The sequence below is a fragment of the Zosterops lateralis genome (assembly GCF_965231275.1).
Source record: "Zosterops lateralis genome assembly, chromosome: 22".
Classification (NCBI taxonomy): Eukaryota; Metazoa; Chordata; class Aves; order Passeriformes; family Zosteropidae; genus Zosterops; species Zosterops lateralis.
Genome location: NC_139782.1, coordinates 5,411,723 through 5,439,303, shown reverse-complemented (window position 1 = coordinate 5,439,303; position 27,581 = coordinate 5,411,723). Strand labels below are relative to the sequence as shown.

The following is a 27,581-nucleotide window of genomic DNA, read 5'->3' as shown; positions in this document are numbered from 1 at the left end:
ACACTCAATCTCCTTCCAGGATGTTATTCAAATCCACATGTGGGTCTCTTTACCAAGATTATAGCACAAGAAGTATCCTATTAAACAATTCCGGTGGTACCCTACAACAATCCTCAGCCTGTGGATCAGTAATGAAGTTGTATGGAGGAAAAAAAGGGAAAAACACCATTTAAAACAAAAAAAGTGGGTTTTTTCTGATCTCAGATTTACCCTAATATTACTCACAGTGCAGCTTTCAGTAGGCTCTGTGTTCATCCCTACTGATACAAGCAAGGAATGTCTGACACTGTCTGCTAATCTTAAATTAAACGTTTTATGTTTCACCTGGTCTTTTGATCCAGCAGGACTACAACAGTTTCATCCTAGAGTGAAAATCAAGATCTGTTTCTCTCCAAACTCACATGAAGCAGGAGTCTTAGGATATGGGAGCCTTGGTTAGAAAAATTCTGTAAGAAAAGTCAGTCTGTTCTGTCCACGCCTTCATCAGAAATTCCAAGGAAGCAGTGAAGTCCTTGTTTACACTCTCACTTTAGCTCTACAAACCCCGACAGTTAGACTCTACCATTGTGTAAGAATTGCCATTTTAAAGCTCTTCTGCAATGGGATCAGGTTTGCAGCAGCCCTGGCTGGATCAGGGTTCAATGCCTTGCCCGGGGTCATGCAAGGCTGCAGTGAGAGGCAGGACAATAATCATGCTTATTTACTATAGTGGCCAAAATCTTGGCAAAACAATTTTTTGGCTGTTTTTGTTCACTAAACTTTGAACTGTTAGCAGACCCTGGTTTAGCCCTCTGGGTCCTACAAGCTCTCTGATATTCTGTCAAACAGCAGTGTCTCCACTCCCCTCTGGAGCAGCATTCCTGGCTCAGGAAAAGCTGGGATTCTGGCTGGTTTGTCACAGTGTCCTGCAGCATGGCATTAGCTTTGTCCTGGGAGAGAAATTCAGCTGAGGAGACGGGTCAGAGAAAATAAATTTCCTGGGACTGAGTCAATTTTGAGCTTTTTTCTACCCCTTGCTAAAGCTTAAAGCCTCCCTGTGCCTCCTTGGTGAGCTGAAGGTATTGCAGAGGTGCTCGGGAGCCAGGCACACAAACGGGGGGATGGATGGATGGAGGTGTCACTTTTCCTTTTAAATTGTGGAGCTGCAGGGGAGAAAAGGCCTGTCCAGACCCAGCCCCTGAGCTGCCCCCAGTGCAGCCAGCTATTCTGGGAAGGCAGCAGCTCACAAAAGCCATGAGAAAGGCAAGAAGACAGAGGGGCCCCAACCTATTGTTTCCCCTCTTCATTCCAAATAATCGTGACTCCTGTGACCTCCTGGCTCGTTCCCTCCAATGAGGATTTGGGGACAGCTGCTGCCCTGAACAGCTGAGCCCGGCATTATCTGCCTGGTTTCCCGCAGCTCCTTCCTCCCACTCCAGCAGAGCAGCAGTGGCAATGAGCACCTCCTCTCCCACAAAATTAATCTGTACTCGTTAATGAAGGTTTGGGATTCTGGTTGGTGTTTCAAATGCTTATTCTCTCCATTCTCCTGAGATTTGCTGCTTTATCCCCATTCCCTGTTCCATTTGCAGTCGTTGCTGTGCAGCTCAGCCTGTTTCTTAGGGAAGTTGCCTGAACTTGGCCTTGTTGAGAGCAGGATTGTGATTTTTGTCAGAGACTTCAGCAGAGGTGGGGAATTTGCAGCCTGATTCAGTTCTTTTCCCTCCTAAGCAGAAGTTTTCTTATCCTGGTTGGAGGAACTTGCCCGAATTTCTTGGACAATAATAATTCTCCAGCCACGTGTATGGAACTGCTTTAATGGTTGCAAAGGATTTTTCCTTAATGTGTTTGAAGCCTTTGAAGCTTTTTGGCTGTTGAACCGCTTAATTTAGGTTTGTATCTATGTAAAGGTGGTAGTTTTTGTTTCCTTTAGTGGCTGGCAAAACTCTCCTTGAGGTGAGCTTTGATTTTCTCAGCCTCACTTGTGTTTAGGTGAAATGTCAACTTCCCTCTGCTTCAGGCTAAATGCACACACATGCAGAGTGTTTATACCTGCAGGTTGTTGTGTTTTTCCTTGGGGAGAAAGAAATCAACCCTGGCTGGAGTCATCCCTCCATCAAACCCGTCTTGTCCCCTTCTCCTTGGCTTCCCCTCCTGCCTCCTCCTGCCATGCATGGAGAGAGAAGGGATTTTCAGCCAGTGAGTGACACTTTGTCCTACTGGGAAAGAGACCAGTGAGATCCTTCATTGCTTTCTCCAGTGCAGGCCTCAGGCTGCACCTGACATAGGTATATTCTGTTCAACCTTCAGGTTATCCTGCTTGGATTTTTTAATACTCAATCTCTGAAAAATGGGACAGAGAGATCTATAATAAGAGGTAGGTAAAAATTTAGGGGTTGGGGCTGTTGGCACAGTGTCACAGGCAATGAATTAAGTGCAAAGCTTTAGTTGGAACATCTGACTCCTAATGTAACAGTAACATCTGATCCATTAATTTGTCTGTCCAGGCTCTCATTTTCTGTTGGGCTGCACAAGTGAATGAGGGGATCAGTCTAATTTCAGATTTTTCTTTCATGCTTGACTTGTGTGCTTTTTTCCTTTGGTGTTTCAGTGAATGACACACGTCAGTGAGTGGTGATTTGTGACTGTGATGTGAAACCCTTACAGCAGTTTATTCTTGGAGTTTTGTGCTTCTTTAGACATCCTTTAAAGCAAGTAAAGCTGTGGCAGTATAAGAATGGTTAAATTATCCTTATGGGGAACTGCAAAGATCAAAGCAAACCTTGCGATTACCCATCTCCCAGGACTGCATTGTTGTTGGATCCTTCACCAGGATGTGACCGATTGTGCTGGCGTGATGAGTGACACTGGTGTGGATGCTTTGCTTGGCTTGCCACTGGTCCTTTTGGGAAGATGTCAGGCCCTTTTTCCACACAGACATCTTCCTGGTGTTCATCCCTGTCTGTGTGTAGCAAGTGCAGGCACCTGGCTGAGGGCCCTGCTCTGGGATATGTGGTGCACACACAGATGGAGTGGCCCAGGAGTGCCCAGAGGAGCAGCCCAGGACCTTGTGCCAAATCTGTCCTCTGGAAAAGGGCTGGGAGTTCTCTTCTTCCTCCCAGGGGCAGAGTTTGTGTCTGACTGCAGATATCTGACATTTCCGTTGCCACCCCACAGATCTTTCATCCATCATCTCCATCCATGTTACCACAATCTCCTGCAAACTCAGCCTATGATTATTAAGTCCCTTCTGTGCATGATCCCCTCACTTCAGCTCCTGGCATTAGACAGAGGTTTCCTGTCCCTTTTCTAGATGGATACACACCACCTCCTGCCTTGATTTGTTATTTATTTATCATTCCTTGTGTGCTGCTTGAAAACAGCACTGAAGTGCAGAGCCTGTGAACCTTTAGTGTCACTGAGCAGTGACGTTCCTGCAGCTCCCACTGATGTGACAGTGTTTGTGCAGTCAGGCTCTGAGTCAGGCTTTTCCTTGACCTAAGACTTTTAGGTCAGGCTTTTACTGCCAATTTATATCACTTCTATGACCAAAACACATCACAGCTCTACTCTGCCCAGGCTATGGAACACCACAAATCTCTGCTTTCTCTAAGGTCTGGCTTCATTTGGGCTCAGCTGCTCACGATGGTTTTAACCTCCAGTACTTCTCAAAGCCTTGTGTGTGTCAGTCAGTGCATTCAAAGCTGCCTTAGAAAAGTTCAACCCAAGTGGATTTGAGGCTTCCAAGTATCAGAGAAAAGAAGAAAATCAAATATGAGACCTGGAAACCTAGAATTCAGCTCTGTGTTGGTCCATGCTGGGTTTGGTGCAGTGTCAGTGTTGTAACAGCAGAATTCCATGAGCAGAAAGACAGAAGGAAAGGCCTCAGACTGATACCTTGGAAATCTTGCTTACTTTGCAGTTTGGAAGTTGGTTGTGTTGGCAGTAATAAGAAAAAAGTCCACCCCATGGTTCAAGCAAAGGAAAGTGGGGGAAGGGACGTTGGCATTTGGAGCTGCAAACTTTCCCTCAACCCCTTTCTTTGTGTTTCTGATCACGGGCTGCAGTCCAGACTCCGTGGTGGTTTGTAATTAAACCCAAAGCTTGAAGGTTCTGTGGAGTTCTCGTTGCCTACCAGGTCAAACTGAATCTGGTTTCTATCATGGAATATTTCAGTTCAGTTACCCCTTGAGGAAGTCTGGGAACAGACAGGCCATTCATATTGAACAGATGACCTAGGCTTAAAAAAACCCTTTTTGTCTGTTAAGCTTATGGCTAAGATATTATGAAAACGGCTTAATAATGTGCCCTAACATTTATACCACACTATTTTCTTACTTTAATTTTCCAGGCAATTAAAAATAATTGAAAGTTACTGCCAAACCCCCTGAAGATATACTTTTTCTTTCAAATAAGCTTATTTTCATACTTGTGAGGTCACCAGATATTTATTTGACCATCTTTATAGGGGTCAGGCCCGTTACACACACAGAATGGGGATGTGGAATAGAACTTGCATTGTAACAGCAAAGTGAGAAGTGAGAGGCAAGCCCAACTCACGTCGTGAGGGGTTGTGTTTATTGCTGGGGCACCACAAACAGGATTTGTACATCGACCAACCCGAGCCTCAATTCTGCAGTTCAGCACTAAAAAAATCTGTGTTTAAAGCCGGTTAATTCTCAATAGAGGCAAACAGAGCTTTGAGTGCTTGGTGGGGATGAGTTGGGGCCAGGCAGTGCCTTGGGGGGTTCTCAAGGGAAGGGTCTGGTTTGGGGTGGCAGTGGAGCCCTTTTGGGGGCTCTGGGCATTCTGAGCCCCCACATTGTCACTGTGGCCATGAGAGGGGATGCAGTGGGGAGGGAAAGCAGGAGTTTTGTTGGTGGATGTGGAGTGTGCACAGTCCAACCTCCCTCTATGCTCTCCTATTAATAGAGTTGTAGCAGACACAACCCATGTGGCTGCGCAGTCACGCTGCTCTCAATATTGCTCAGCCAGTTCTCCCCTAAAGGCTTAAAATCTATCATGTTATACAAGAACTGAAAGCCTTCTTGGAGTGTCCCAGATTTCCCCCTCCTGTCCGTCCTATTCCCCTTCCATTTTTCCCTTCAAATTATCTTTTGCTGCCTCATCTAATATTACACAAAGTAGAGGGGTTTTTTTGAAATGTTGTGTCTTTCTCTCTCTCTATATTCACACACATGGAGCATTTCCTCTTAGATCTCTTAGCTGTAGTCAAAAGGTGAGTTTATGTTGGGGAAAAGCAGAGAAACTGGTGAGCTTTTTGTCAAAATTCTGTCTATTGGACGAGACAATTTGCTAAAGGCTTCTTCTTCAGTGAGGGTGTTCATGTGGAACATCCCAGAGTAGGGGATAATATTTTTATATTATAATGCCCTGAGCGGGAAGAGACCCAAAAAGATCATCCAAGTCCAACTGCTGGCCCTGCACAGGACACCCCAGCAATCCCACCATGCGATTTAGCTCAGTTATTTTAATTTTTTGGTAACTGTTGGAAGCATTTCTCTTTTCTCAAGGCGACCAGGGCCATTCTGAACGATAAAAATCCTTTTCTGAGCGCATCACTCCAGCATGGTGGATGTTGTGGCTAAAATTAATTCTGTTCAGACAAATCAGTCACTGGAACATGGAAGGTTCCTCCAAAGCAAAGCCTTCCTGACACAGCAGAGCTGCTTTGGCAGAAAGAGCAAACTCAAGCAGCAAGGAGCAACCTCTTCTCTCCATTCTTCCTCCTCCTCCTCCTTCCTCTCCTCTTAAACCACCCCTCACCCCTCCTTAACTCCATGTCTGGTGGAAAGAGCATGTGCTGCTTATTTCTGAAGGAGCAAAATAAGCTTTGGAAGTCTAAGACTGTAATTGGTTGTCTGCCTTTTTATCCTGGGAGCTCTGGGGACGGTTCAGGAGTAATAACTGTTGCTTAAAGTAGATGAGCTTCTTGTGGCTTTCTTAGAACTGCAGAGCACCATGGCTGTCGGGTGCTTAGGGAAGCATCTGCCTGTCTGCAGCTTTCAAAACATTTTGTAAGCAAAGAATTTAGGTTTTTCCTCTCTTGTGTATATGGAGAAGTTACTCCTCAGCATGTTCTTGCAGTGCTTGACTGAAAACTGAGTTCCTTTGAAGGGTATTAAAATTGCTCAGTAACTTAAAGCCATTGGCACCTTAAATATCTATAACTATATGGTTGCTCCTCCTTCATTCATCTTCTGATAGAGACTCAAGGTGTGAGTTTTTAGGTATCTGAGGCTTCACTCTGTCTTCTTTTCCCACTGGGACTGGGGGGGTTTTCCATGGCACTGCCTTGTAACCTTAATAGGATTTGTAACTATTAATCCATGGCCAATGCATCGACTTTCACTGATATTTATGTAAAGCAGTCTTGGGTTTAAAAACTGCACTGGGTGGAGCAGAAAGTTCCCACTTTGTGGGGATGTTTGTGAAAGTGCTGGAGGTAGTTGCAGTTGTTTCCCTACACTTCATTGTGCCTGGGTTCCAAAGCAGAGCCTGGCTCTGGGTCCTGTCATTCCACACACGCTGCATCCCCCAGAACACTCTGAAGCTTTTCCTGTGGTCATCTCAACTAAATGAAATTCTATGAAAAATCAATGTAGGGCAATGCTGCCTTTTTCGCAGTCTGAGGATCCCAGTTGTTTTGTACAGTTTTTACTCTGTGTGACCAAAAAGCCACCCAGATGTGCTGCTCAAATGCATTTTCCTGGAGTGGGAGGGCGAGGATGCAGAGCAGGATCCCTGTAAATAACCCGGGTGAATGTGAGGCACAGTGCAGACATGGGGGCTGTGCTTGCTCTGCTCCACTGCTCTTCAGCCTCTGAGGTAATTCCTGGGGATGTCCTCAGGCTCTTGTCCCAGCTTAGGCTGACAAAAGGCTGTCCCCTGCCCTGGGCAGCGATGTCACACGCCCACACACATGTGCCAGGAGAGCCAGCCTGGCAGAAATAGCAGATTAGGTGCTGGGAGGGTGAGTGGAGCAAGGGCTGACAGTGAATTCTTCAGCTGGACTGGGAGAATTGGTACATCAAGGCTGGTTACTGACCTGGCTGATCTCTCTGCTGCTTGCTTTTCCTGTCAGGATTAAAAAGGGTTGGTTCTGGTGGCTCTTCAGATGAGTCGGGGCAGATTCTGTGCCCAGGGAGCTCTGCAGAGGAGCTGGAGACACCCAAATCAGGGCACACTGAAGCTTGGCAGCTCCACACCCAGGTACCCCAGAGGAGTTTGGCAAAAGAGCATCAAAAGCCCATCAGTTTTATCAGTTTTAGAGCTCTCTCTCTCCTTTCTTGGCTTCCTAAACTGTGCTGGAATTAGTGAAAGTCACAAGGGGAATACTTGGCCTTTTATATAACATTGGAGACTAAACTGAGGTTCTTGGCTGGCAGAGTGGACATGTCTCCAAACTCCAGGAACAGATGCCTGGGAGAGTTTGGAGCTGGAACTTGAGTGCAGTTACACCAAGGGAGCCTGGCTGCGCTGCAGAGAAAATGTGAGGAGAAAATTCTGTTCACAAAGGGCTTTTTAATTACCAGAACTGTGACCCCACAAACTGGGCAGAGCAAGTCTGTCCGCAGAGGAAATTCTGCTTTTCCTTGCTGAACCTGATGGCATCACTTCCCTCCCCTTGAGCCAGAAGTGCTCCCTGTTTTCCTGCACACCCATCCCTGTGTGTGCAGCACAGATCCTGCCCATGTTTCCCTCTTGGTCACTCTCCTTGCCCTGCTCCTGACAGGGCACCCCAGAGTTCCCAGGAGCTGCTGCCAATAAAAACAGCCAGAGGAGAAGGGGCCATTCCCTGTGCTCAGCCCCTCTGACCTGCTTTGTGCTGGGCTCCAGCTCTGCCTCTGCTCTGCCAGGGCCAAGGGGGAGTTGAGCTGTTTTGTTTTGGTTCAAACCACAGGGCAGGGAATTCTTTTCAAGCTGTAACTTTTAGTTTCCACTGGAAAGGCAAAACAGACTCTTAGCCAGTGGAAATGAAGCTTCCAGCTGCATTAGCCAAGAGGCAAAAGGCAGGCACATCATGTAACAAATGATCAGCTCTTTGCAGAGGCTTCTTCACCAGAAAAATCAACAGATCAGAGGTGCTTCATTTGAGGGATTTAACACTGAGGTTCAGGTAGCCACATTCACACATGTATTTTCCTTTTTTTCTGGCTTATTTCAGCATTCCCATCAGGGCAGAGGGTATCACGCCATGATGGGTTTGTGCTCTGGCCATGGCAGAGGGACTTCTGGAGGAATCAAAATCACTCTGAATGGGAAATACCGATTTTGGGAGCAACTGCTAAAGGTTCATAGAACTTTGAGACCAAGAGAATGGCTATTAAGAAGTCATTATTTGTAGAAGATTTGAAGAGTTGTGTGGATTTATAGATCCATATCTATATCAAAGAGTAATTCTACGTGATGGATGCAGCAGGAGAACAGTAAATTAAAAGCATAATTGTAAAGATCAGGGATTGAACAGCCAGGTGAGCTGGCTGAGCATTTTTTATCAGTGCAGATTTCCAGGTAGAATCTTCATTATGTCCAAGCTTCATGGAACTTGGGAAAAAGTTCACAAGGTGCAGTAAAGCCCCCAGTGGCCCAAAGAATCCCAGCAGCTTCACCAGTGTGTGAGAAATAAAAAAGATTTGCTTTTACTCCCTGCATTTCAGGCGGGAGTTTGTGGCTCTGGGAGGTGCTTGCTGGGTTTGCTGTGGCACAGCCTGCTAGAAATGCCTTGTGTTTGCTCCCAAGGATAAGTGCAATCAGCAGATGTCATCTGGCCTAATTTTTTTGTGCTAAAGGAATAAAAGGAAAGAAATGTTGAGACAGGAGAGAAAATGTGGGGGTTTTTTTCCTTTCTTTTATGCTGGCCAAGAAGCTTTGAAAATGGATGATGACTTATGCCAGGGGCTATGTAGAGTGTTCTAGAAAATAATTTAAATTTGCCTTTACAAAATGAATTCATCAAAGGGTACTTGCAGGACTTTGCTTTAAGCTGTGATAGTGTCTGAAATAAAACAGCCCAGTCCCTTCACTTTTGCTGTTGTAAATTTTGGACGTGTTTCCATAGAAATTAAAGATTTTTTTGCACAGGTGTGAGAAAAACCTCAGTTCTCAGGTTTTTTTAGGTGAACTTCCCATGCTGCCACACGACCAAACCATCTCTTCTTCCCATCCAGTTCTTCCAGAGCAGCTGGGAAGGTATTGAAAAAATTTTGCATTGAAAAAATCAGCCCTTCAGGAGCCCCCAGTGAGGAGGAGACAAAGCCCCCGAGGCTGCAGGGGGAGCAGGGCAGTCCAGCAGGGATTTTTCCACAGCTCCTCCCCTGGCTGTGCCTGGCAGGTGTGGCTGGTGGAGGTTCCTCCAGGTCACCCTTGGGGGGACACACTGGCAGTCAGCATGTGCTGTGAAGGCAGGAATAGAAAAGCAAATACTTCCCGTAATCACACGTCCCAAAATGACAGGGGAAAATGAGTCCTTGTGCTTCCACCAGAGCAGAGAAAAAACGGGAAGATGGAAAGTCTGGATTCCTGCCCAATGAAACCAAAATTGAAAAAAAAAAAAAAAAAAAAAGAAAAATAAAACAAATGCTACATACTCACTCTGGAACTGACACTGCAGTGTGGTAGGTTTTTTTTTTCTCTTTTAAATATCTACAGTAGACAAGCAGTAAATCTTCTTACAGCTCCGTGGCACAGCTTTATTTTTAGCTTTTTTTATTATGGAGACAACCCTCCCCAGCTTTCAATCTGTACCTGAATATATTTATTCCTTTAATCCACGTGAAAGTGCAGTCCTTACAAAGACCTCTAATACCTTATTAATCACTTCTGGAGCACGTCACAAAGAGGCTTTAGGAAGAAGTGTTCTGGCCATGGGCGACGTGCTCCTGGAGGCTTAAAGGATGTGGATAAAGGGCCCTTTTCCCACATGGAAGAAACCTCCACTGGGCATTTTTAAATTTGATTTTAACTGGAAATCTGAAAGAAATCTTAAGGCTGTCAAAGCCCTCTCCCATCTCATGGGGTTCAGCCAGTTCTTAAAGAGACTCAGGCCTGTGATTCCTGAATGCAGCACGTGGAAAATTCCAGGTTCAGTTCCCAGGTGTGGGAATTGTGGTCCCAGTAACCTCCAGAAGGAGATTTGAATCCTTGTCACTGGTCAAGGTACATTCCTTCTGAAATGCCATTTTACACAGCTGGGGAACTTCTTAATCCCTGTGCCAGCAGGAGCCTGAAAAACGTGTCCTGGGTGCTCCTGGAGGAGGAGTGGCCACTCAGGGCCAGGACTTCACTGGGCTTAAAATAAAACTCTGCATCCTTCTGTTCCAAGTCAGAGCAGGAGATAAATGTCATGGCAGCCTTTCAAAAGGGGTCAGTGGTGTTACCCATTTTCTGCCTGCAGCTCAGCTGGGTGTGACTGCCCTGTGGTCACACAAGTGAACCAGGAAAACCACCTAGAATAGACCCTGGAAGTTCTCTCTCTCTCTCTCTTTCTCAGTTCCACTTGTGTTTCTCAACGTGCCCTTCGTGGAGCAGGGCTCAGACACCGATTGCTCAACCTTTGGTTTGTGCAGATATTTCCTGGAGTTCAGAGCCCCGTGAAATGCAGACATTGGCAGCTCCTTCGGGGGCACAGGGTGCTGCTCTGTGTTGGCTCTTTGCTGCTCTGGTGCGGTTTTCCCCCGTGGTGTCTGGCATGTCTGGGCCCCAGCAGAGCCTCTCGGGCTTTCTCTGGGTTTGCATCAGCCCAGCCCTGGTGGCTGCTGCCCTGCTGAGAAAGTGGCTCAGTTTTTGCACCCAGACGGGGAATCCGATGGGACAGGAAGCTCCACCCGTTCTCAGGGTGTAACTGAGCTCCTCGGGTGAGAATGTGCAGCAGGCTGAGCACAGTGAGAGGACACTGTAGATTTACAGCCCAGTTTTTATTTTATCTGCTTATCCCTGCTTTTCCATCTGCGGGTTTTCCAGTGGAATTGTTTCTGATTTACACCTGCCTTAAACACAAACCGGAATTCTTAGTCTCACAGTATTTTCCCAATTAATTTTTCAAGAGGTTGGAATACAGATTTCTCTGTGTTGGGATAACTCAGTAGCTTTGGGGACATTAAATCTTTAATTTCTAAAAAGATGCCACACAATGTGCCAGGATTCCTGCTGGTCTGGGCCCACATTTCCCATCCCTCTTCTGATGGAGTGGATGAGGCCAAGGGATGGATTCCTCATGGAAAGCAGCACAGAAGTGCCTGGGAAGGGCAACCAACTCAAATAAACCTGTGCCACTGCCCTGTTTTACCAGATCTCTGTCTTTAACCAGGTTTTGGGATTTATTGCCCAACAGACACATTTTGGGGAGATTTTATCAGCAGAGGGTAGGCAGGGATTTGGAGCATGAGTTGATTTTTGAAGGTGCATTTCCAACCTAAATATTCCACAGGTATGGAGACCTCCTAAGTGTTTTCCACTTGTTGATGTTTTCATTCTTAGCAAGGCAAAAGCAGGCCAGTTTTCAGTACCACATGGGGAAAAATACAGTGAATTATTCAGGAAATGTATTTTGGTAGATACTCAGGCACCAAGAATCACACCTGTGAGCACTCTCCTACATCTTAAAATATAATACTTTTTTCTGGGCTCATTTTCCATTGCATTTGTAGCAAAATAAGTGTTGTTGAGGTGCCTGACCTGCAACTGCTGGTTCTGCTCCTGGTACTGAGCTCTGGGGAAGGTTTGTCTTCCTGAGAAGGAGAGGGTCAAAAATTCTTTCCACTGGTCTCATGGTTTGTTACTGTAATACTTAATTGAAGTAGAAAATTTGATCTGACATGTCAAATGTGGCCCTGGCTGGCCCCAGGCCAAGCTGAGCCGCCTAATTTCGGTTTGCTTTAAAATGGCTGGCAAAGTTCACGGGCCCAAATTTCCCTTTGGAATGCACCTCCGAAATCTTTTTTTAGTGACTTTAGAAATCTTGCTGTATCTATTTTCCCCTAAAATTTGCTTCAGAAACCAATAGTCCCTAAGCTTAAGTAAATGTTTCACGTAAGCATTTCTGGGCTCGCTTTGTATCCTTAAGTTTTTTCCATCTGTGAATTGGAGAAAATGTTTATTAACAAGTGGCTGTGCCCAGCACAAAGCCCATTTGACAGCAGATTATTAAGTTGCCTCCAATGGAAATAAAAATGAATAGGAAATAAGGAATTATTTATTTCAGTCTTTTGGAGTTTTTTTTCAAGTGTTTCATAAATTGTTTATGAAGACGGCAAAAATGTTAGATCAGATTTTCAGTATTTCTTTTGCAACTTGGTGTGCGTTTCATTATTTGGCACAGAGGAGAAAATGAAATCAAATCGTCCCCATTTGAAGCAGTACCAAGGTTTGCTGGCTGCTGTGGCTGGGCTGGAAGTGCCGGAGTGGGGTATCTTAGTGCCTGGAATCTGTCCTGGAGTGGGCTGTAATGGCTGAGTCACACGGAGAGGAGATTTGGTGCTCAGTGTCTGTCTTGTTCCACATCTGAGGCTCTTCCTGTAGTAGAAACTACTGGAATTGTTGCATTTTTCTGTTGTTAAAGAGAAACCTAATTGCAAGGTGGGTTTTTTAAAGCATCTACCAAGAGGCAGTTGCTGCCTCGAGCAGCAGATGATCCGTGTAATGCTGATGGGAGAGGGGTGGAGAGACTGGAGGAGTCATCCCAGCAGTTCCCAAACCACACTCACAGCAGCCCTGTGAGCCCTCTGAAGGGCTGCTCCATGTCTGGCTTCTCAGGAGTGTCCAGGGGTGGGAGATGACTCCAGGTTAGAAAAACCTGTGGGCTCTGCTCAGCACCTCCTCCTCTGTCCCTTTCCATCCCTTTGGGGAAGAACAGCCCTGTTTTCCTCTGTGTACACCCCTCCTTTGCTGCTTTTTTCCCATGTTTCCAGATCAGCACAGGCTTCTGGACGTGGAAGTGAAGCAGCATTTCCCAGGTTTTGTGCTCAGACCCTCTTGGTCCTTGGGGTCAGCCTTGACTTGAAGGTGAAGGAAGGGGGACAGTGGAGAAATCTGGAGATGATTCCTTTAAAAATACAAACAAGATCATTCTGTTGAAACATCTCCCCCCAACCTTTGTAGGGCTGACTTTGCTCCCCATTTCAGAGCTGGGTGTGCTCGGGGTGCTGGTCCTGCTCTGGGCCCATTCCTGGGGCCCAGCCCATTCCTGCCTGGACAGAATGTTCAGGATGGACGGACGGACGGGGGGAGGGACGGGCTCCATGCTGAGTCTTGCCACCTGTTGCCTTTTTCATTCCAAGCCCCCCTTCCTCCCCACCCTGCAGCCCGAGCTCCCCTCCCCACACAGCTCCCCATCCCCAGTGGATAGGGCTGGGATCAGGAGTCACTTGCCAAATGCCTTTCTCATGCTGTCACTAATTCTGCACAGGCAGCATCTTCGAGAGCAAAACCAAATCTTTTCCAGCGCATTGTCCTGTGTTTTCTACAGAAAGGCTCAGGAATGCCTTTTCCTAGTTGGGTCTGAGGGGAGGGCCTGTGCCATGGCTGGGCAGGAGGCAGCCCTGGGGAAGCCTGAAGCTGTGCCCAAAGAATCTGCTGCAAATCCCATGGAGCTGGAATTTGGCACTGGCACGGGCTAATTTTGTCCTGGGGGTTGCTCACACACACACAACACACACACACACACCCCCCTCCCATGTCATCCTCCTTCATCTGCTACGTATGGAAAGCTGCCCCGAGGTGCCAGTGCCAGGGAATGTTGTGCTGAGCCCTCCAGGCTTGGCCTGGTGACGTTGCTGGGCACACTGGGCTGTCCAGGGCACGAGGGGGAGCTGCCAGATGGGCTGGACACTCATCTGCCCTGCACCCAGGGGAGCAGCAGGCTCTGCATGGACACTGTAATTTCCTTCTAATCGAGGCTCTGTCGGGGTGCAGTTAGAGAGTTCTTGGGTAGAGAGTCCTGAGAAGGGCATTTGGGCAATTCTGCAGGTGCTTTTCAGGTAAATCATTTAAATCAAAGTGCTCAGGGTTCAGTATCACCTGGAGAAGCAGCCTCGGAGTTCCCAGCTGAAGGTGCCTTGAGGGGACTGATTTTCAGGACACAGGACACTGGCAAATGAGATCCTTTGTGTCACTGGAAGGACACCTGGGCTGGAGCATTTCAGGCTCCCAGGATATTGCCATCCCCTGGTTCTCCAGACACACCTGGATCAATACTTGTTTGCCCACAAAAATCACGGTGAAGGGAAAGGATGGAACAAATGAATGCAAATATGAGCAATTATTAATTACTCCAGTGTGGATCTGCCACCCTTCTGGGAGCCAGGCTGAGTGGGAATGGGGAAAGGTGGAGAGTTCTCAACTGCAAAAAGGCAGAAAAAGGAATAGAAACAGGGGTGGGATGTTTCTTTTATTGTTTCTGGTCATGATGCAGCACAAGGTCCAGAACCTTCTCCCTCCCTGCTGTGAGAGGTGTTTGTACTGGCAGGGCTTCAAGCTGGTATCCCCAGTGCACCAGTTAAACCAGTAGTTACCAATTTTTTTGCAAGCCACGCTGGGACTATAGGAATTTTATTCCTTCACAGTGTTGAAGGAAAGGGATTTTGCTTGCCAAAGGGCTTTCTTATGCTTGAGGATGATTTATGGGCCAAGCTGAGCCACTTGTGGAAAAGGCAAAGCAGCTCTTGGCAGCACCCCCAGAATCCACTGCAGCTGTGGGGTAGTGAAGTCATCGGCATAACAACCACTGCAAACAGAATAACAAAGTCTGTTCTGTTCCCATTTAAAATAATCTTTCCAGTTCAGCAACCACATTAAACTTACCTTTCTGCATACAAAAATCATAAAAGGCCGATAGTTCTCTGCAGCTTGGAGCGAGTGTCTCCCTTTGATCACTGCCCATCTCTCCTGTGCCACACACACTTGACCCGAATGTCTCCCATGAAGGGAGTGAAGTGTGTTATGTCACAGTCTGTGTCTGCCCCTGCTTTGCACTCCTTTGTTTGCCCTTACACTTGAAAAGCAGAAAAACACCCCGAGTTTCTTCCTTTTAAATAACAGAATTTGCTTCTTCCTTATAACTTGTTTCTAAGCTGATTGCAAAATGAGGAATTCTGACTTTGATTTTTCCTGCCATTGTTTCAGGTCTCTTCAGATCCTCCTGCTTCCAAAAAGCCCAAAATAGATGACTCTGCTTCCCAGTCTCCAGCTTCTACCGAGAAGGAAAAACAGTCCAGCTGGTTACGGTCCTTATCCAGTTCATCCAATAAGGTGATTGTTGAATATTTGTAATCAAGAGAGATCAAATTGGCACAAAGCATCACTCTACTGAAACCAGAGGGGAAAATGAGAGAAAGAATATGCCCAGGGTTTCTAAATTAGTAACATTTCTATCCTTTTCCTAGTCAGCATTGAGCTGCACAGTCCCCCCAGATTCCTTGTCACCCTCCAGTGCTCATTGACCTGGATTGTGACAGGGAAGGAGGGAATTCCCTTGTGCCTTTGAGGTACAGGAATCCTGCAGGGCTCAGGAGCTGTTTGTGATCCCTACAAACTACACAGGGCTCATTGGCCAACAAAACCCACGAGTGCAGCTCCCCTCTGCCAGTGGAACCCCTGAGCAAGGAGTCACGGCCAGCGGGGATAACTGAGGGTGTCCTGGGAAGCCCCAACTCCCCTCTGTGGTGGCTGATGGTTCCAAAGGCTGTTGGAGTCACTCATTCCCTGCCCTGTCCCCAGAGCATCGGCTGTGTCCACCCCCGGCAGCGCCTCTCCGCCTTCCGGCCCTGGTCCCCCGCGGTCTCCGCCAGCGACAAGGAGCTCAACAGCCACCTGCCCGCCCTGATCAGGGACAGGTAAGGACACAGGGACAGGGGATGGCTCTGGGTTTGTCCCCTTTGTACCTGCAGGGGTTTAATCTGCAGAAAGGAAACACAAACAAGTGGTGCTGGGAGGTTAAAGGTGACATCACTGCCAGGTCAGGTGGGGGTGGTCACTTGGGTACAGTCATCAAAGGTTTTGGGCTTTGCTGGTTAAAGGAAGAGGAGTCCCTGTCCTGGGGCAGTGCTCAGGGAGATGCAGCCATTCCCAGGCCCCTGTCCGTGGTACCTGCAGCAGCTCCCTGTTCCCAGCACAGCTCCCCCCTGTCCCCTCCCCACAGTGCCAGGGGGGCTGAGGGACAGCAGAGGTTTCCCCAAACCCTCTGTGTGCCCTGGCCCTGGAGGGTCCTGGCTCTGGAGCCTGTCAGACCCGTCCAGACAGCAAGGCCACGCTCTGCTCTTGGAGAGCAGCAGCACTGAGTGAGTCACCCACAGCAGGTGGGACCTCGGTGTCACACTGAGAACAGAAAGTGTCGGGGCAATTCGACATCCCTGTGCCAGACTGGAGCTGTGCAGTCTGAAAAACCTCCGAGCCAAATTTCTGCCTGAGGGTGATGATTTCTTTGGAAAGTTTGACTTAAGTGACCAGGTGTTTTAGGGAATATTATGGAGAACATTTTGTGCTGCCCTTATGAACCAGTTTCTTAGAAGCTGTGGGGATTGATTTAAAAAAAAAAACCAGAATGTAGAAGGGGAAAAGCCTATCAGCATATCCTAATTTTTAAACTAGGTAGGGATAGAAGTGGTGCAAATGTGTTTGGCATCCCTGTGAGAAACTTTGCTGATTTCAATATTGGATAAAACCCACCTACAACAGTTCCAGGAGAATTTTTAACTGATACCACATCATGTTGTAGGTGCCAAATTGAAGTTGCAAAGTCTTTGCTCTGCTTTTTGCAAAATTCCGTGTATTTGATGTTATGCTATTGCTCCCCTTTAACACCAAGGTTTAACCAAAGGTTTGTTGGTTGTTGTATCTGTGGTTTTACACATGGACACTCAGGTGTGTGTCAGAATCACAGAGGCACAGGAAGATGCTTTTCCAGGTTTTCTTAAGGAAGTGCTGGTTTGAGTTGACAAAACATTTGTGGACAAGTCCAGCTATGCAGCTGGATAAAACAACAGTGCCATGAAGAGCAGGAGGAAACAGCTTTAGGACTTTTAGGCTCTGGGAGATCTCATCTCCTTGGTGCTCTTAGGATATGTGGCACTGGGGATGGGATCCCAGGGTTTAATGAGGGCAAAACACTAAATAGTGCCATGGGCAGGTTCCCAGCTGGTGTAAGTCAGTGGGATTCACTGCCATTCCTCTGCATGTCTGCAGTGTAACACTGGATTGGGAACTCTCCAAAGCCACAAATTGTGACCATTTTCTCCTTCCTTTTGCCTCCCGCTCCCAATCAGCTTTTACTCCTACAAGAGCTTTGAGAGCGCCGTGGCCCCCAACGTGGCCCTGGCCCCTCCAGCCCAACAGAAGATTGTGAGCAACCCTCCCTGTGCCACTGTGGTGTCCAGGAGCAGCGAGTCCCTGGGCTCTGCCCAGCCCAGGAAGAGGAAACACGGCACAGAGCACACGGCTGTCCCCGAGGCTGCGGCCACCGCGGCCACCACGGCCACCGCCCCCGAGGAGGACAAGGAGTCAGAAGCAGAGATTGAAGTAGAAACCAGGGAAGAATGTAAGTGACACTTGTGGCTGCCTTTGTTTCAGTTTATTTGGGCTGGGGTTTTTTTTGCAGGGGTTCTTGTGCAGCTTCTTTGGGGTTTAAAAAGAATTCTGGATGCCCAGTGACTCAATGGTACCTTTGTGACATGAGTTGCACAGTCACAATTCAAACAAATTGCAAGTCCCTTAAGTCAGGGTTGCATTTTCATCATATTTCAAGTATCAAAGTATAAAATGAGTAGGTTTTTAATTTCCTTTCCTTTTTAAAGTTGATGATTAAGTGTCTCTGTACAAAAAGGCCTCAGCACATTTTGAACTGTATAATATATATGTGAGTTGTATATAATTATGTCTTAATTTCTGACATTTTAGAATTAATTCTCGATGTTTCTGTTTTCCAGTCACCTCCTCCTTATCCTCGCTCTCCTCCCCATCCTTCACCTCCTCCAGCTCTGCCAAGGACATGAGCTCCCCTGGGATGCAGCCCCCAGCCCCCGTCAACAGCTCCTACGAGGTGGCCGCACACCCCGACCCCCACAGCAGCGGGCTGGAGGCTGAGCTGGAGCACCTCAGGCAGGCCCTGGACAGTGGCCTGGACACAAAAGAAGCCAAAGAGAAGTTCCTGCACGAGGTGGTGAAGATGAGGGTGAAGCAGGAGGAGAAGCTGAACGCGGCCCTGCAGGCCAAGCGCAGCCTGCACCAGGTAAGGCTGCCCTGCCTGCCCTGCCCTGCCCTGCCCTGCCAGGTACAGCCCAGCAGGGAGCTCTGAAAATGGAATTGCCTCATTTTTCCCATATAGCAACAGCCTTTGCTGAGGCTCTGTTTGTAAATCCAGCCGGGAAACCAAAGCACAAGAACCAGTCCTACGTTTTTAAGCTTGCCACCTGTTTTTCCTTGGGTTATAAATCCATGGTTACCAAAATCAACATCTTTTCATTACTGAAAAAATCATCTAGTCCAGCGGAGTTTATTTTGTTTTCATTTCACTGAACAGGAAACATTTCTGGAGGCTTTAGCTGGAGTTTTAAAGGCTCTGTGAGGGAGGGTGTTCCTGGGACACAGCCACAGCTGAAGTAAGGGCTTTGTCAGGCATCCCACTGGCCACGCTGCTGAGCTTCAGTCAGGGAAGCAGCTCCTTATTTCTGGAAATCCTGGATCCATCAGTTGTATCCATGGGCAGGCAGGGCTGCAGATCAGGACTGAGCACAGTGATGGGTGAACTGGCTTTTCTTTGAGCTGGGGTAAAAAGAGTGCAGAGAAATAGAAGAGGGAGCCAGCTTAGAAGATTTGTGTGTCCTCTTTGAATATTTGGTGTGGAGCTGTTCCCAAGCTGGGGCTGGAATCCATGGGATGGAATAAACAAGGGCCTGGTTTGATGGAGTGTGAGAGGCACAAAACCAGCACTGGTGCTCTTTTTTTTTTAGTTACCCTGAGCAAATTACTTAATTCCTTTGTATTCCAGTAAATCTGTGTTTTATTTTACATATTTAAAAGTAAACATTTATGCATAACACCTAAATAGTGTGTATTTAAAGCAGGAATTCCATGAAGCAGTTGAGTGTTAAATCAAGCCCTGTGTCAGGGGCAGGGGGACTCTGTGTCCCAACTATCATTCTCCATTTGGGAAGGTGTGGGTTCCCAGTTGCACACAGGGAAGAGATGTGTGTGTGTATTTCCAGGGGCTGTGTGTGTATTTCCAGGGGCACGGCCGAGCTAACAATGGCCTGGCTGGGAAATGAGATTGTCAGAAGAGTGAATTTCCCATGACCCTGCAGTGTTACTTCACAGCAACCAGGGCTGGAGGGTTTGACTCGGACAGGGAGGAAATGCTGCTTCTGGGGGGAAAAAATAGATCTTCAGTTTCTAATTTAACCATTTAGGAAACGCGAGCCACATCTCTGTGCTTGCTGTGAATGTATTTTAACAGTTTAGGAGTTTCTTCCTTTGTATCTTGAAGGTTCCTTATCATTATCACTTCAATTAATGGTTCCCTCCTGGATTTGAGATTCCAAGGCAGCTCCCAGCCTGGACAGGGGGAGTGGCAGTTCCCAGAACAAAGTGTGGTTTCCATTCAGCTTCAGGTTTTAGTGTGGAGTTTTCCAGCTCTTGTGACAGAGCAGTCCATGGGCTGGTTGTCAGGAGTCTTGAGGCTCACCCGAGTCATCTACAGCACCTCAGAGCTAGAAAAGACACAGTTTGTGTTCTGTCCCTGCCTTGAGTGGATTTTTTGGGGGAGCCTTGATAAAATGGAACTGATTTCTGACGTCCTGTTGAGCTTTGCCGTACACAAAGGACACTGAGAACTGCACTTTCCACGTTGTGCATCTTCAGAGCCTTCAGCTCCAGCCCAGGCACTGCAGTCGGGTGGTTTGGAACGTGGAGCTGGTGCTGGAGCTCTCTCCAACTGCAGTTCATCTTTATTCAGGCCCAGATGGTCGCAGCTATTCTGCTTGACAAAGCAAAATGGGGCTGTAGCGCTGAGCTTTTTGTTATCCTGGGCTTCAGGGTAGCTGGAGTGCAGGAACTCCACAGGATTTAAAGGAAAAGGGCTCGTGCAAAGTTCAGAGTGGGGTTTAGCCGTGGGCTGCCTCGGTCACAAGCAGCAGGAGGTGGGAATGTGGTTTGGATGGCTCCCCTTGCAGCTCTTCTTCTGTGCACTCATCCTCACCTGCTTCTGTGTCCCAGGAGCTGGAGTTCCTGAGAGTGGCCAAGAAAGAGAAGCTGAGGGAAGCGACGGAGGCCAAGCGCAACCTGCGGAAAGAGATCGAGCGGCTGCGGGCCGAGAACGAGAAGAAGATGAAGGAGGCCAACGAGTCGCGGATCCGGCTGAAGCGGGAGCTGGAGCAGGCGCGGCAGATCCGCGTGTGCGACAAGGGCTGCGAGGCTGGCAGGCTCCGGGCCAAGTACTCAGCACAGGTGAGAGCCAGCAGGGCCTGCAGCAGCTCCTCAGCCCCCCTGCCCTGCTCCTCGGCTGGGAGAGGCAGCAACACAGGGCAGGGGCCAGCCAGGACTCCAAAAAATGGGGCCGGAATTTAAACTCGTTCTGTGCACCTGCCTCAGAGGTGTGAAGGGTCTCCCGTGTTAAAGGGAGCTCTCAAACACAGTCCTCAAAGGCTACTGTTTACTGTACTTTAATTTGTGTGTATTTATATGTACTTCAAATACTTTACATAGCTCAACATAGCCCTGAAAAGCTCGTGGCAGAGGGAATTCCAGCAGTGCTGGAAGAGCCTGTTGTGAGACAGGTGCTCCTGGAGGTGGGAGCTGCAGGTCCCTGGCGTGGTGGCTTTAAGGGAGGAGGGGAAGAGCAGAAGCAAAGCTCACAATCCCCAGGGCTCTGATAAGGGGAAGGGGAGTGGCCGCCTGCTCCCGCTGAGACACGTCTGGCCAGGAGCAGGAAATGATGTGGGGCTTCCTCTCAGCATCACAGGATGTCTCACTGATAAGGGGTGATAAGGGGTGTCCAGACTAAACAGAGCCGCCCTGGGGCTGCTGCGCCGGGCGTTCCCTGCAGGGCCCTGGGGAGCAGCACCAGGGCAGGTGAACGTGGCTTGGGGGCTCAGGTGTGTCCTGGGGTGACTCTGTGACATTGGGCATTTTGTCTCCGAATGCATTCCTTCCTTGGGAAGGAACAGATGAGGTTTCCTAAGCTTAAAGACTAAAAATCACCTTAAAAAAAACTCAAGTAGCAAATTATTCCTCTTTTCTGAGGCCAGGCCTGGCAGGCTGGCAGTGTCCTCTGCAGTAGTCCCCTGTCACAGCCACCCCTGAGCCCCCCAGAGCTGTCCTTGGGCAAAGTGGCAGCTCCTGTTAGGTGGCTGGCACAGCTGGTAAAAAACTCCTGTGAGAACTCACTCCCAGGCCTGAACATTTTATAAAATGTTATTATAACTTAAGTTCTTAAGTGTTGAGAAATTTTAGAATAAAGCTTTATACATCCTTGCAGCTACATCTTGGGGTGCAAGAGGAAGTTAGTATTATTTTTGAGGAAACCACAGTTCTCTAGACAGGCTCAGTCTGACAGAAACAGCATCAGGCCAGGGTGGGAGGTGACAACAGAGTCAGGGTGGAAAATGCCTCTGTGTAGGCTTAAAGCATGAGATGCTTAATACCCGTTGAGGAGCTGTGGTTTATACTTTCCTTTTTGTTACCTTGATACTGAAATCCAAACATGGATGCGGGGAGGTTTACCTGCATTTTACCCCAAAACATTGGAGGTTTTCTTTCCTTGTTAAATGGCAATCTTTGCTGACTGCTGACTTTCCTTTCTTGCTGCTGGGTGCTGTTCCTCTGATATTTACATCCTCTAGTCCTGGGGGTTTTCTCCACCTTTTCTGGCACAAAGTGCCAAACAGGGAGATCAGGGAGGCCACGGGCAGCTGCAGAAATTCCTGCTGGGAGCAGAATGGAGACACTGCAGGGCTTTAATCCATAGCTGGGACAGGCCTGGGCCTTCAGCAGCCAAGGCCCTTTCTGGTCACTTCCATTAACAATCACTATGAAAGAGCTGAAACCCCCTGTGCCAACACCTGGGGTTTGCTTTGCCGAGCTGCTGTCACTGCCTAAAGAAAGAACAGCCATGCTTGAAGCAGTGACCAGAGTTCTGTGGCACTAAGGAATTCCTGAACTGTTTCATAACTCTTCTGGTTTTCACCTTCCTTTCTGGAGCTGGAGTCACTGGGAATGTTCAGGTTCCAAAGCTAAGCAGGCACTGTACTGCAGTAGTGTGAGGAAAATAGGAACAGGGAAGTCCCTCCTCACCTCAATCTTGATAATCCTATGCCTGGAGTACACACTTCCTCACTTCCCTGACCCCGTGCAGGGTGTGTGGGGAGGCCCAGGCTCTGCCCCAGCCCTGTGTCACACCCTGTGTCTGTCCCCACAGATCGAGGACCTGCAGGTGAAGCTGCAGCACGCCGAGGCCGACCGCGAGCAGCTCCGCGCTGACCTCCTGCACGAGCGGGAGGCCCGGGAGCACCTGGAGAAGGTGGTCAAGGAACTTCAGGAACAACTGTGGCCTAAAGCCAGCAGCCAGCCCAGCAGTGAGAGCACCTCGAGCCCCATGGACAACTGACCCCTTGTCCCCTGAGAACAGGGAGGGAGAGAAGTGGGACTGGGAGTGCACGTGTGAGTAGTGGTGTCCTGGCACACACTTTAGGAATATGGATTCTCAGTAGTTGGAAGGCAAATGTTGTTACTCTCTAGAACAGAAGCACTGAATTCCGCCTCTTTTTTTTTCCCAATCCATATAGCACAACATCTTACTGTGCCTAGAAAACACAAAGTGTTTGTAAACAAAATACTTTTAAGTCCACAGCAAATTTTCTACTGGCAAACTCCAAGCAAAGCAGCGTGGTCCAGCTAAACCCGGAGTCCAAGGCGAGCACGGCAGTGGCTTTGTGTTCTCCTACCTGTTGGAACATTTTGGAATTTAAAAACAAACCAACTTTTCTTATAAGCTATTTAAAAATAATTCATTACACAGACTTGGTATTAAAAAAAAATTAATGAGATTTTTATAATGAACCTTTAAAAGCAAAACAAAAAAAAAAAGACAAAAAAATAAAAAACAAACCTTCGATGCACAATTTTTAATGACTTTATAGGCTTTGGGATTCTTTGTGCAGAAGCCCCTCTGTGGTGATGATGCCATCCATGTCAGGAGCAGTTTTCCAGCCATCTCGGAAGCCATCGCGGTTCCATCCCGTCACGTGGGTGTAGGAGAAGTTCAGAGTGCTTTTCCAAGTTGATTTTTTTTTCCTTAGAATGAATTCTGTCCATTTCCTGCCCTGGACACAGGAAGAAGGGAAGCTGCAGGAGTGTGCAGGGGGTGAGGGGAGGAGAAGGGGTTGGATTGAGAGCCCCAGCCCAGCCCCACAGACCCCCCTGTGTTCAGAGACTTCACCCAGGAGCACTTCAGCCTTGGGAAAAGAAAGAGAGAAAGGAAGAAAGGAAGGAAATGGATGATCAGTTGGTAGAGGAACAAAGCAGAGACATCTGTGTGTTGAAGTCATTCTGAAATCTTCAGCTTTCAGTTTTCTGGAAAACTCATCTTGTTGCACCATCTTACCATGAATTCAGTATTTCCCTGCTTCCATTCTGAACTGTCAGTCAGGATTTCTGTGCCCAAGGAGAGTCCAACGTCGCAGTGTCGGATACTACAGAACAGAAAACCAACATTTTTGCTGCTGTGAATAAGCCTACATCTTTTTTAAAAAAACTTTTTTGTTTTTAAAAAGAGAAATTACTTTAATTTTGGGATCCAAGCCGCAGCCCCGGGATACAATGCAGCAAACCATCACTGCCTTGGGGGTGGTGCTGAGGTTTTTTTATATATATATATAAATATATATATTTTATTTTTTTTTAAACCTGCACTTTGTCAGAATCTTACTCTGCATTTTATTCCCTGTTTCTAAGATGTACATGTCAAGCATTTTAGATTCTGCCCTAACAGCTGTGCAAACCATGAACCCAATCTGCCACCACTGACACCTCCCATCAGCATCTGTGTAAGCAAAGGAGGATCCAGCAGGTCCAGAATCCCCAGAGCAGGAATTGCCCCTGTGCTGCTGGTTCAGTTAGAACCTGGTTTTGTGGCTGTGTATCTGACCCAGGCTGGGGAGCAGCAGAGGTGCTCCCAAACGTGCTTAACAAATAAAGCTGGTGCTTTACTGATCAGGAGAAAAGTTAATTTTCACCCATAAACACTCACCTCTGACACACTCAAGCAAGTGAAAATGTGATCTGGGGCTGCAGATGTGCCTTCCAGCTCATTTTTCCTCTCAGCATCTTCTCTAGGCAATGCTGACACTTTTTTTACCTTAAAGAATAAAAAGAAAAAAAAAAAAATAAAAAAAGAGAACCCCCTATGCATCATCATACCCAGAGTTATTCTAAAAGAAGAAACATATTTCCAGTAATCTTTATTTGCTTTTGGACATTAATGCAAACTATGTAAGCTTCAAAATTATTTCCCAGTAGACAGAAAGCGGCTTCCAATCCTAAAATTATGGTATTTACTTACAGTACATTAGAGTACATTTTTTTTTTTAAACAAGAGCTGTTTGCTTGAAACCATTATAGTAACCATTATAGTAACTGTGAGCATTAACAAAGAAGTTCATATATATGTTTTAGGTACAAAAAATAAGAAATATGAAAGGAGTGGAATTACTGGGACAATGTAAAACTGTTGGGAGCAAGAAACAGTCACACCAAGTCAATGACCTGAACCTGTCTGTGGATACAGGGGTTGGCCCTTGTGTGTTTGGGATGCTGGAGTCTGGCTCTAGGTGCAGATCTCCTTCTAAAGTGCAATGCAAAAGGAATTTTGATTATGCTTGAGCAGGTTTGTTTTGTTGTTTGTTTTTTGGTTTTTTTTTTAATGTGGGGTTTTATTTTCTTTGTATGTTTTTTTTTTCTGCAATTATTAAATCATATGCATGGATTAAACTCTGCCATATAGTCATTAATGGGCATTATTACTGTCTTATGTAAAGGGGTTCTTTTGTTATGCAGTATGCAGAAAAATGTTCTCAGCCTTATGATTTCCAGATCTGTATTATCCACTTATTTCTTCAAGGGAAACTAAACAAGTGTAGCTGTAGCTGATCATTTTTGTGCATTTCAAGTCTCGTGCTCTGCTTTACTGCCGTGTTGGGAACCACACAGAGAACAGACCCCGCTCCTGTGGCGGCTCATGGAAGCCTGGCTTTGGAAATTTTGCTTGTTTGGATTTTCCCCCCTGATCTATGAGAAATTTCTCTCCCTTTATAACCTCCCAAAAAATAGCAACATGTCCATGTCCAGCTGTTTTCTCCCAGAAAAAGCCACTCAGCTGAGCACACCATGAGTTTTCCTTTTTGTGTCCAGGGAAAAGCAGTCACTCACTGGGCAGGAGGCTCCCACACTTCTGAAGGAAGGAAATCTGCAGGATTGTCAAAGGAAAAAAGCAGAACAGTAAAATAGTCCATCACCACCAAGCAGCCTCACCTGTGCTGCACAGGTAAAGGGTCACAGGGGCAGCAGAGAATCTCCAAAGCAGAATTACAGCTGGGGCTTTCTCTCTGCCCCCCTCAGTCACTCCATGCAGGCCCAGACCTGCAGGTGAACTCACCCCAAGACTCCCCAGGATTTGGTCCTTGGCAGTGAAAGGCCATTTCTATCAATTAAGGTTTAAAAACACAAAGATAAATAAGGTGCAAGAAGAGCAGGAACAAACATTCTCCAGCAGCAGTCACTGCCCAGGAGGGGCTCGCAGGGCTGGCTCTGGCTTAAACTACTGGGCATTTCCTACCCATGTTTAACAATCAGATTGTTCTTTCTGCAGAACAGATGTTATTTCTGCAGAATGTGTAATTTATTTCTAATTCCGAGTCATTACAAGTGTCTGTCCCAGCCCCAGAGGCCGATTCTTGCCGGGGAGGGGGCTCTGCAGAGCAGCCCCCCTGTGCGAAGGTGCTCGAGGCCAGGGAGCTCTGGGGTCATTCCTGTGTCTGCAACACCTCAGTAAAGCTGTGTGAGCCTGGTCCCGTGGAATTCCTCCCTTCCTGCAGCCCCCTCTCCCTGCTGCATTCCCAGGGACAGGGGCTGCCCCTCCATCTCCCCCCATCTTCTGTGCTTTAGTTTCCTTTAAGAAGTTCCAAGGGAGAAGAGGTGTTTCATACAGGCTGTTGACTCTCCCTGTACCTACAAATATATTACTACTTGTATATTCAGTTTAATTACTCCTTGTTTCTATTACTGAACGAAGACTTAACGAAGGGAAAAAAAAAAACCAACAGCAATAACATTCATATCTATGGAGCAGCTAACTCTATACATAATATTCTGCTTTTCAAACAGAACTAGCCAATGTAAAAAAAAAACATTAAAAGTAAATTCAACATGTAAATACTTTTTTTCATTTTACACTGTTGTATTATAAGTGTATATGGTGTTTACTTTTTCAAAACTCTTTCTTACCTGGTAGTTGTCTTGTTTTATGAGTTGTGTTTTTAACTGAGAAGAACCTTTGCTGTCTGTTAGGAAAAAAACAAAACAAAATCTTTTTGCAAGTTTTCAATGTGGGTTATAACCTTTTCTCCATAATTTGCATTTTATTTGTCCATATTTTCACTGTAAAGTATTTTATTACCAAAAGGTTGGTTTTTGTTCCATTCTGCCCTCTCAGCAGTCCATTGTTTTAGAGAGAAGTTTTTTGTTGGCTTGGTTGTTGTTTTTTTGGTTTTGTTTTGTTTTTGTTTTGTTTTTTTTTTTTTTAATTGAAAGAACTCACAGAAATGACATTTTTTCAATTGAAGAAAAATAAATCTTTACATTTATAATAGCCAATAGCATTTCAGCACATTTTTGTTATCCTGGTCTCTCCTATGCTGCTGCTAATGACAATATTATGACTTACTCTACTATTCTAGAACTATTTTTATGTAAGTAATGTATGCTTTCTTGTTTATAAATGCCTGATTTAAAAAAAAATAAGAAAAAAGCTTGGCATATTTATCTATTTCGCTGTGTACCTTGATAGTCCTTTTCCACCCCCTTTTCCACATCCCCTCCCCCTGATGCAGATAATATTGTAAAATAAAGGACTTTATGAGATTATGTATGAAAATAGCTATGCTTATATACCACAGTGACTGAATGTACAGTGTATAGACGCATTACCGAAAATAAAATTGTTTGTCCAGAAAAAAATAAAAGAGCTCTGGGATGTTTTTGGAGTTCTCTGTGCTTTGCTGAGGTGCTGCGCTCCCCCCTTCAATGTGCCACAGCCACGATCCCACAGCACCTGGTTCCTGTTTTCCTGCACAGCCCAGGACAAGGACCCTCCCCAAGTTTATCACTGAACACAAAACCTCTGCAGGGACACTGCTGGAAGGAGACTGGGAGTTAACTGGGATCACTGCATTCCACTGTGTGGGGAAATTCTAACACTCAAGTGAAGTTTCTTTGGAATAGTGAGAATTGTAAGCATAGAGGAGTTTGTTCTAGGTCAAAGAAAAAGAAACACAAGAGGGGAAAATGCAAAAAGCAGGAGATGGAAACATATGTCAGAATAA

General features: G+C 46.7%; 1 protein-coding gene across 2 annotated transcripts in view; it reads left to right on the top strand.

Moving 5' to 3' along the window:
• SKI (SKI proto-oncogene) overlaps positions 1 to 27,248 on the top strand; it is a 101,064-nt gene extending 73,816 nt beyond the window's left edge. For both annotated transcript variants that reach the window (XM_083877043.1, XM_083877042.1), the window contains 6 exons: positions 15,121 to 15,246; positions 15,715 to 15,830; positions 17,259 to 17,530; positions 17,919 to 18,220; positions 20,203 to 20,433; positions 22,403 to 27,248. In XM_083877043.1, the coding sequence (XP_083733169.1) occupies positions 15,121 to 15,246; positions 15,715 to 15,830; positions 17,259 to 17,530; positions 17,919 to 18,220; positions 20,203 to 20,433; positions 22,403 to 22,591 (1,236 nt within the window). In that variant the 3' untranslated portion in view covers positions 22,592 to 27,248. The remainder of the gene's footprint in view (positions 1 to 15,120; positions 15,247 to 15,714; positions 15,831 to 17,258; positions 17,531 to 17,918; positions 18,221 to 20,202; positions 20,434 to 22,402) is intronic.
• Positions 27,249 to 27,581: the final 333 nt, after the last annotated feature.